The 10,084-nt window shown below is 46.2% G+C and overlaps 1 protein-coding gene across 1 annotated transcript in view; it reads right to left on the minus strand.

Annotated features, from left to right (window-relative positions):
* Positions 1 to 425: 425 nt before the first annotated feature.
* LOC110531166 (voltage-dependent L-type calcium channel subunit beta-3) overlaps positions 426 to 10,084 on the minus strand; it is a 28,650-nt gene continuing 18,991 nt past the window's right edge. Inside the window, exons 9-14 of the mRNA XM_036987948.1 lie at positions 9,789 to 9,847; positions 9,273 to 9,373; positions 8,800 to 8,951; positions 8,303 to 8,398; positions 8,036 to 8,206; positions 426 to 1,989 (exon numbers count right to left, since the gene is read on the minus strand). Of these exons, the coding sequence (XP_036843843.1) occupies positions 1,579 to 1,989; positions 8,036 to 8,206; positions 8,303 to 8,398; positions 8,800 to 8,951; positions 9,273 to 9,373; positions 9,789 to 9,847 (990 nt within the window). The 3' untranslated portion in view covers positions 426 to 1,578. The remainder of the gene's footprint in view (positions 1,990 to 8,035; positions 8,207 to 8,302; positions 8,399 to 8,799; positions 8,952 to 9,272; positions 9,374 to 9,788; positions 9,848 to 10,084) is intronic.

The raw sequence follows: 10,084 nt of genomic DNA on the forward strand, positions 1-10,084 counted from the left end.
CTTGGGATGTTTAAAGCTTGGGAAATATTTTTGTATCCAAATCCGGCTTTAAACTTCTTCACAACAGTATCTTGGACCTGCCTGGTGTGTTCCTTGTTCTTCATGAAGCTCTGCGCTTTTAACGGACCTCTGAGACTATCACAGTGCAGGTGCATTTATACAGAGACTTGATTACACACAGGTGGATTGTATTTATCATCATTAGTCATTTAGGTCAACATTGGATCATTCAGAGATCCTCACTGAACTTCTGGAGAGAGTTTGCTGCACTGAAAGTAAAGGGGCTGAATAATTTTGCATGCCCAATTTTTCAGTTTTTGATTTGTTAAAAAAGTTTGAAATATCCAATAAATGTCGTTCCACTTCATGATTGTGTCCCACTTGTTGTTGATTCTTCACAAAAAAATACAGTTTTATATCTTTATGTTTGAAGCCTGAAATGTGGCAAAAGGTCGCAAAGTTCAAGGGGGCCGAATACTTTCGCAAGGCACTGTACATAAACGTCTTAGGGATTTAAGGCCAGTAAATGTGTCATTCTAAAATAGAGAAACCTTATGCAAAGAATCTTAACATTTGACTTGACCTACAGCCAGTAGTTATAGCTTGCTATTGTGGAGGTGAGTAGCCCTGTTGACGTATAGCCTTTTATCTGATTAACATGACCCCAGCTAATCAGAATGAGTAAAACCGTAAGCCTGGAAGTGTGTGATTGTAGAAGGTGGTAATGTGCACAGCAGTCAGTAATTGTTTTGGGGACAATTGGTACTACATTGTTTCCATAGTTAGGGTGAGTGGTTGGGGACAAGGAGCACACTTATTGTGTACAAGTGGGTGTCTTGTGGCCAAAGTTGTAGTTTGGGTATAGCTAGTTGTCCTGGGGCCAGGGGTACGTTAGAGATGTCAGTAGTTGTCTTGGGGCCAGTGGTACGTTAGAGATGTCAGTAGTTGTCTTGGGGCCAGGGGTACGTTAGAGATGTCAGTAGTTGTCTTGGGGCCAGTGGTACGTTAGAGATGTCAGTAGTTGTCTTGGGGCCAGGGGTACGCTAGAGATGTCAGTAGTTGTCTTGGGGCCAGGGGTACGTTAGAGATGTCAGTAGTTGTCTTGGGGCCAGGGTACGTTAGAGATGTCAGTAGTTGTCTTGGGGCCAGGGGTACGTTAGAGATGTCAGTAGTTGTCTTGGGGCCAGGGTACGTTAGAAATGTCAGTAGTTGTCTTGGGGCCAGTGGTATGCTAGAGATGTCAGTAGTTGTCTTGGGGCCAGGGTACGTTAGAAATGTCAGTAGTTGTCTTGGGGCCAGGGGTACGTTAGAGATGTCAGTAGTTGTCTTGGGGCCAGGGTACGTTAGAAATGTCAGTAGTTGTCTCGGGGCCAGTGGTATGCTAGAGATGTCAGTAGTTGTCTTGGGGCCAGGGGTACGTTAGAGATGTCAGTAGTTGTCTCGGGGCCAGTGGTATGCTAGAGATGTCAGTAGTTGTCTTGGGGCCAGGGTACGTTAGAAATGTCAGTAGTTGTCTCGGGGCCAGTGGTATGCTAGAGATGTCAGTAGTTGTCTTGGGGCCAGGGTACGTTAGAAATGTCAGTAGTTGTCTCGGGGCCAGGGGCGGCTGCGTTGGCAGTTGTTGCGCTGGTTGTGCCCCTGCTGGGCATCGCGCTGGAGCAGCCTGTCCTGTGATTCATGCCCGTTGGTGCTGTGGACGCCCCCGCGGTGACCGCGGTGAGGGGGGTACCTGTCCCTGTAAGTTTGGGCGTGGCAAGGGGACTCAAACTCATCCTCCTCATCTAGTTCCTCTTCTAATTCCTCCACCAGCTCCTCGTCCTCCTCGTCCCCCCGGAGGCGTGGGCCCCCAAGGAGGCCGCGGGACAGGGAGTCGCTGCCTTCTTCAGACGGCATCAGGCTGTCCTGCTCCAGAGGGGAGTGGGCCTCCACCTCCTCACCCTCCACCCCCACACTGCTGTGCTGCACTGGGGGCTGGTTCTTATTCTGGGTCTGGGGTTTGGTGTTGGAGAGGGGGGGAGGGGGAGGGAGATAATAAAAAAGATCTCCATCACTGGGTCTGAGACAGATTCCTAAAGTAACCTGCTCTTTTTACTACCACACGTGGGCACACACGTGGGCACACATCACACATACCACACTTGGGCACACATCACACATACAGTGTGTTCGGAAAGTATTCAGACCCCTTGACTTTTTCCACATTTTGTTCCATTACAGCCTTATTCTAAAATATATTAAATAGTTCCCCCCCCCCTCATTAATCACATTTTTGCACATTAAAAATAAAACTGAAATTTCACATTTACATAAGTATTCAGACCCTTTACTCAGTACTCTGTTGAAGCACCTTTGGCAGTGATTACAGCCTCGAGTCTTCTTAGGTATGACGCTACAAGCTTGGCACACCTGTATTTGAGGAGTTTCTCCCATTCTTCTCTGCAGATTCTGTCAAGATCTGTCAGGTTGGATGGGGATTGTCACTACACAGATATTTTCAGGTCTCTCCAGAGATGTTCGATCAGGTTCAAGTCCGGGCTCTGGCTGAGCCACTTAAGGACATTCGGAGACTTGTCCTGAAGCCACTCCTATGTTGTCTTGGCTGTGTGCTTAGGGTCGTTGTCCTGTTGGAAGGTGAACCTTCGCCCCAGTCTGAGGTCCTGAGCGCTCTGGAGCAGATTTTCATCAAGGATCTCTCTGTTCTTTTTTTCAGAGTTTGCACTATTAGGTGACCTAAACTGGGATATGCTTAACACCCCGGCCATCCTACAATCTAAGCTAGATGCCCTCAATCTCACACAAATTATCATGGGACCCACCAGGTACAACCCTAAATCCTGACCAAAATGCACTCTTAAATACACCTCCGCTGTCTTCAACCAGGATCTCAGCGATCATTGCCTCATTGCCTGCGTCCATAATGGGTCTGCGGTCAAACGACCACCACTCATCACTGTCAAATGCTCCCTAAAACACTCCAGCAAGCAGGCCCTTCTAATCGACCTGCTCCGGCTATCCTGGAAGGATATTGACCTCATTCCGTCAGTAGAGGATGCCTGGTTATTCTTTAAAAATGCTTTGTTCACTCCAGACCTGACTGCCCTTGACCAGCACAAAAACATCCTGTGGCATACTGCATTAGCATCGAATAGCCCCTGCGATCTGCAACTTTTCAGGGCAGTTAGGTACCAATATACACAGGCAGTTAGGAAAGCAAAGGCTAGCTTTTTCAAACAGAAATTTGCATCCTGTAGCACAAACTCCAAAAAGTTCTGGGACACTGTAAAGTCCATGAAGATTAAGAGCACCCTCCTCCCAGCTGCCCACTGCACTGACTCTAGGAAACACTGTCACCACTTATAAATCTACAATAATTGAACATTTCAATAAGCATTTTTCTAAGGCTGGCCATGCTTTCCACCTGGCTACCCCTTCCCCCGGTCAAAGGCTCTGCACCCCCCCACAGCAACTTGCCCAAGCCTCCCCATTTCTCCTTCACCCAAATCCAGATTGTATTCTGAAATGTTTTGAAGAGCTGCAAAATCTGGACCCCTACAAATCAGCTTAGCTAGACAATCTGGACACTATCTTTCTAAAATTATCCACCGCAATTGTTGCAACCCCTATTACTAGCCTGTTCAACCTCTCTTTCGTATCGTCTGAGATCCCTAAAGATTGGAAAGCTGCCGCGGTCATCCCCCTCTTCAAAGGTGGTGACACTCTAGACCCAAACTGTTACAGACCTATATCTATCCTACCCTGCCTTCTAACAGATCACCGAACATTTCGAATCCCACTGTACCTTCTCCGCTATGCAATCTGGTTTCCGAGCTGGTCATGGGTGCACCCCAGCCACGCTCAAGGTCCTAAACGATATCATAACCGCCATTGATAAAAGACAATACTGTGCAGCCGTATTCATCTACCTGGCCAAGGCTTTCGACTCTGTCAATCACCACATTCTTATCGGCAGACTCAATATCCTTGGTTTCTCAAATGACTGTCTCGCCTGGTTCACCAACTACTCATCAGACAGTGTTCAGTGTGTCAAATCGGACGGCCTGTTGTCTGGACCTCTGGCAGTCTCTATGGGGGTGCCACAGGGTTCAATTCTCTGGCCAACTCTTTTGTCTGTATACATCAATGATGTCACTCTTGCTGCTGCTGATTCTCTGATCCACCTCTACGCAGACGACACCATTCTGTATACTTCTGGCCCGTCTTCGGACACTGTGTTAACAAACTTCCAGACGAGCTTCAATGCTATACAACTCTCCTTCCGTGGCCTCCAACTGCTCTTGAATGCAAGAAAAACTAAATGCATGCTCTTCAACCGATCGCTGCCCTCACCCGCCCGCCCGTCTAGCATCACTACTCTGGGCGGTTCTGACTTAGAATATGTGGACAACTACAAATACCTAGGTGTCTGGTTAGACTATAAACTCTCCTTCCAGACTCACATTAAGCATCTCCAATCCAAAAATAAATCTAGAATTGGCTTCCTATTTCGCAACAAAGCATCCTTCACTGCCAAACATACCCTCGTAAAACAGACTATCTTACGGATCCTTGACTTTGGCGATGTCATTTACAAAATAGCCTCCAACAATCTACTCAGCAAACTGGATGTAGTCTCACAGTGCCATCCGTTTTATCACCAAAGCCCCATATACTACCCACCACTGCGACCTGTATGCTGTTGTTTGCTGGCCCTTAGTTCATATTCGTTGCCAAACCCACTGGCTCCAGGTCATCTATAAGTCTTTGCTAGGTAAAGCCCCACCTTATCTCAACTCACTGGTCACCACAGCAGCACCCACCTGTAGTACGCGCTACAGCAGGTATATTTCACTGGTCACCCCCAAAGCCAACTCCTCCTTTGGCAGCCTTTCCTTACAGTTCTCTGCTGCCAATAACTGGAACGAATTGGAAAAATCACTGACGCTGGAGACTTACATCTCCCTCACTATCTTTAAGCATCAGCTGTCAGCAGCTTACTGACAATTGCACCTCTACAGAGCCCATCTGTAAATAGCCCACCCTCATTCCCATGTTGTTATTTTTTGCTCCTTTGCACTCCAGTATCTCTACTTGCACATTCATCTTCTGCGCATCAATCAGTCCAGTGTTTAATTGCTAAATTGTAATTATTTCGCCACTATGGCCTATTTTTTTGCCTTACCTCCCTGATCTTACTACATTTGCACACACTGTATATAGACTTTTCTATTATGTTAATGACTGTATGTTTGTTTATCCCATGTGTAGCTCTGTTGTTTGTGTCGCAGTGCTTTGCTCTATCTTCACCAGGTCACAGTTGTAAATGAGAACTTGTTCTCAGTTGCCCTACCTGGTTAAATAAAGGTGAAATAAAGTAAAAATGAATATAACTGTGCTCCATCTTTCCCTCGATCCTGGCTAGTCTCCCAGTCCCTGCTGCTGAAAAACATCCCCACTGCATGATGCTGCCACCACCATGCTTCACCGTAGGTATGGGGGCAGGTTTCCTCCAGATTCATCAGACCAGAGAGTCTTGTTTCTTATGGTCTGAGTCCTTTAGATGGCTTTTGGCAAACTCAAGCGGGCTGTCAGAGTGACCATCGGTTCTTGGTCACCTCCCTGATCAAGGCCCTTCTCCCCCATTTGCTCAGTTTGGCCGGGCACCCAGCTCTAGGAAGAGTCTTGGTGGTTCTCAACTTCTTCTATTTAAGAACGATGAAGGCCACTCTGTCCTTGGGGGCCTTCAATGCTGCAGAAATGTTTTGGTACCCTTCACCAGATCTGTGCCTCGACACAATCTTGTCTCGGAGCTCTACTGACAATTCCTTCAACCTTATGGCTTGTTTTTTGCTCTGACATGCACTGCCAACTGTGGGACTTTATAGAGACAGGTGTGTTCCTGTCCTATCAATTGAATTTACCACAGGTGGACTCCAATCAAGTCGTAGAAACATCTCAAGGATGATCAATGGAAACAGGACGCACCTGAGCTCAATTTCGAGTCTCATAACAAAGGGCCTGAATACTTATGTAAATAAGGTATTTCTGTTTTTTCTATTTAAAAAAAATGTTTTTGTTTTGTCATTATGGGGTATTGTGTGTAGATTGATGGTTCACTTAATCCATTTTAGAATAAGGCTGTAACGTAACAAAATGTGAAAAAAAGTCAAGGGGTCTGAATACTTTTCGAGTGCACTGTAAGATTAGATTAGAGAGTTTAATAGTCACATGTACAGGGTTGCAGATGTAATGATGTACAGTGAAATTCTTGCGCTCCGAATCCCCTAAAATGGACACTACTCTACACGAAGGATATACCGCCAATGACGGTCAAACATTTAAATGGATAACATGGCATTACAGTGTTAAGAACATTGTTAACTTAAATTGGCATGGTTTGCATTTTTTTCTTAACCAATCACAGTGAGATCACTTCTTAACACTATCCTTTCCACTGGACCAATCGCAACCATTACATTGTTTATGCATTGTTCCGTCGTGCTTCAATTTGACAATCATTTCAATCACTTTACGCGCACCAAAGGTTTCATTCAGGGTAGCATTCTGTGCCAGCGTGAGAGAGTGTGCCATTCACAAAGCATGAGTATGGTCATGGTACGGCTCCCTTTGTTTACCGCAGATCTATAGTACGTCCACTGTGCATTATGGCGTACAGGTAACTGCCAAAATAATGGAAACACTTGAGTAAATGAGGGACACAAAGTATGTTGAAAGCAAGTGCTTCCACACAGGTGTGGTTCCTGAGTTAATTAAGCAGTTGACCTCCCATCGTGCTTAGGGTCATGTATAAAAAAATGCCCAGTTGCCCATTATTTTGGCTTCCATGGTTAGAATAGATCACGGTGACTTAGAAAGAGGGATCTTAAAGGGGTTTTAAAGGGAACGCACGTCTGTGTGTCTCAGTCACCAGATCTCAACCCAATTGAACACTTATGGGAGATTCTGGAGTGGCAAATGGAGAAATCATTTTCCACCACCAAACACCAAATGACGGAATTTCTTGTGGAAGAATTGTGTCGCATCCCTCCAATAGAGGCCCAGATACTTGTAGAATCTAGGCTACGATTCGTTGAAGCTGTTCTGGCTCACGGTGGCCCAACCCCCTATTAGGACACTTTATGTTGGTGTTTCCTTTTATCTTGGCAGTTACCTGTGTACGCCATTTAGCAGACTTCATTACATTCATATAGCCTGGCACATGACTTTTTCTATATCAAGCCCTGAACCTGCTGCTGCTTTTTTTGGATCTCATCATATACCCTTTGAAGTTTGTAGCACAGTGTCAATCAAATGTGCAAAGACTGTGAGGTGGCAGGTGGATAAGAGATGGGAAGGGGTCTACATTCTGTAGGTATCAGTGGCTTGTGTGTGTGTGTGGGGGGGGGGGGGGGTTATTGTGTGAGAGGGAAATAAGACACATCGGTTGATCTTATTCCACCGAGTGTGGAGGGGTGGGGTGGGTGGGGGTTAAGGGGTGGTAGGGGTTATCGGGTGGAGAAGTAATGTACATACATAAACCCTCCTACTCACCCCGTACGGTAAGCGATCATTCAATTAATTCCTGTGTTTCAGAAAACTGCAAAAACGTTAAGCAGGGATGAGTGAGAAGACGGACAAACAGACAGACATGAGAAAGGGGATAGAGGGAATCTGGTATAGTACTGTAAGGACAGATGCAACACACAACAACCACATAAACAACCCCCCTCCCACTAAAGCAGTGTTTCATCCTCCTGGTCCTGGGGACTCAAAGGGGGGCACATGTATGTTTTTGCCCTAGCACTACACAGCTGATTCAAATGATCAACTCATCATCTTTGACGATTTGAATCAGGCGTGTAAATGCTAAGGCAAAAACCAAAATGTGCCCCCCTTTGGTTCCCCGGGAACAGGATGAAGAAACACTGCCCTACAAAAACCTCACTATCCCATTATCTGTCCTTTTTCCATTCTCCCATCTCCAATTGTCTCTGTTCCCCTCCACCTTCCCTCCTCCATCCACATAGAAGCATCTCACCTGTAGGCTAGAGTTGGCTGAGGGCGGGGTCATGAGGTTCTGCTCTAATAGCGGGTTGATGGGGGTGGTGTCGGGAAGATGAGTGGCGCGCCAGTACACCTCTAGGTATTCAGCCAAGTGCTCACACGCATCCTCCAATTGGTTCTCATCCAAAATGACATCAAACATCTCCTATGAAGGAACAGTGGGAGGGAGATCAATTTCAGACAGTTGGTTGAATTGTAATAGTAGCTGTGAATACTACTGTATGATGGGGTGTCCACGTACAGGGGGGCATTGAGACAGTTTGTCTCCGGCCATCATCTGCACGTTCAGGTGTTTGCTCTGAGACTTCCCCCGGGACTTGATTAGCCTCTGGAGCACCTGAGAGAGAGAGGGGAGGAGAGACAGAAAAAGGGGAGGAGAGAGAGAGAAAAGGGGGAGGAGAGAGAGAAAGGGGGGAGAGATATAAAAAAAGGGGGGGGAGGAAAAGAGGAGGAGAGAGACAGAAAAAGGGGAGGAGAGACAGAAAAAGGGAAGGAGACAGAAAAAGGGGAGGAGAGAGAAAAAAGGGGGGGGATGGAGAGAGTGAGCAAGAGAGAGAGAGAGAGAGAGAGAGGGAAAAGAGAAGGAAAGAGACAGGGAGAGAGGGTAGCTTTATAAAGAAGGCTTTATAAAGGCTTCATAAAGAAGAGAAATTCAAAAGATGAAAAGATATCTTCATCTAAGTCCACTCACACTACATCTGCAGGACATGTACGAAGGGAGGTTGTCTAGCTATGTACCTTTGGCGAGGACACTTTGACGTATACAATGATAGGGGCCAAGGAAGTCTTGGCTAGCTGGGCCGGGTGGTTGATGGTGTCTGCATCCAGAACCACCAGCTGGAGGGTTTTGGCTAGCTCAAATATCCTCTCTATCTCACTCTGGACCTCGGCTGTAGGGGAGAGAGATACATAACATAACATTACCTAACCTAGAGATCAATCCATGCACTTTGGACGCTTACACACTTAATAGTGTTTACATGAACAAATGTGCATGTTAAAGGGAATGTGTGTGTGTGTGTGTGTGCATGTGTGTGTCACAGGAGGTTGGTGGCACCTTATTTGGGGAGGACAGGCTTGTGGTAATGAGTGGAATGGTATCAAATACATCAAACACATGGTTTGATGCTGTTCCATTCACTCAAGTCCAGCCATTATTATGAGCCGTCCTCCCCTCAGCAGCCTCCACTGGTGTGTGTGTGTGTACTCACCCAGGCTGGAGCGAGTATTGGATCTCTCCATGATTGGCCTCTTGTTGAGCACAGATCTCTTGGCCAGAGATAGGTCTGCCGTAACGCGTGTGATGGAGATTCTGCAGGTGTCCGAAACAAAACAGGATCAACCCACAATAAACAACACCGACTACAAATACGCTGCTAATACACACTACAGACAAAAAAAAGATCACAGCGATGAATGTCATGGAGGTTCAGAGAGAGATCAAACTGAGGGCGAGCAAACAAAAGAACACCTGTGTCATAGATTTACATAGAAGAGAGAAGTAGCCTAGCGGTTAAGAGCGTTGGGCCAGTAACCCGAAAGGTCGTTGGTTCAAATTCCCGAGCTGACTAGATGAAAAACCTGTTTGTGCCCTTGAGCAAGGCACTTAACCCTAATTGTCTCTCTGGATAAGAGCGTCTGCTAAATGACGCAAATGTTAATAAACAACTAGCTACTTTAATGTGCAGCTGACGATTAGCCAGGATGCCTGTATATACAGTACTAACCTTCCGTCAAACCTGTGTTTCAGGAAGTCAAACAGAGCTTTCTGCATCATATCTGTCACCTGAGAGAGGGTAGAGAAAGACAAAGAGATCTTGGATGCATATCATTATCAATCAAACTATCTCAGCATCAGTGGAACAAACGTACAACTCTACCACCATTGCTTCTAAGTCTAAGCCCCCAGCATCAAAAGGCACACTTGGCAAGACAATCAACCACTGTGTGGGGAATCCTGTTGCCTGAAGAAGTATACACTGAGTGTGCAAAACATTAAGAACACCTTCCTAATATTGAGTTG

This window comes from Oncorhynchus mykiss, chromosome 9 (assembly GCF_013265735.2).
Source record: "Oncorhynchus mykiss isolate Arlee chromosome 9, USDA_OmykA_1.1, whole genome shotgun sequence".
Lineage (NCBI taxonomy): Eukaryota > Metazoa > Chordata > Actinopteri > Salmoniformes > Salmonidae > Oncorhynchus > Oncorhynchus mykiss.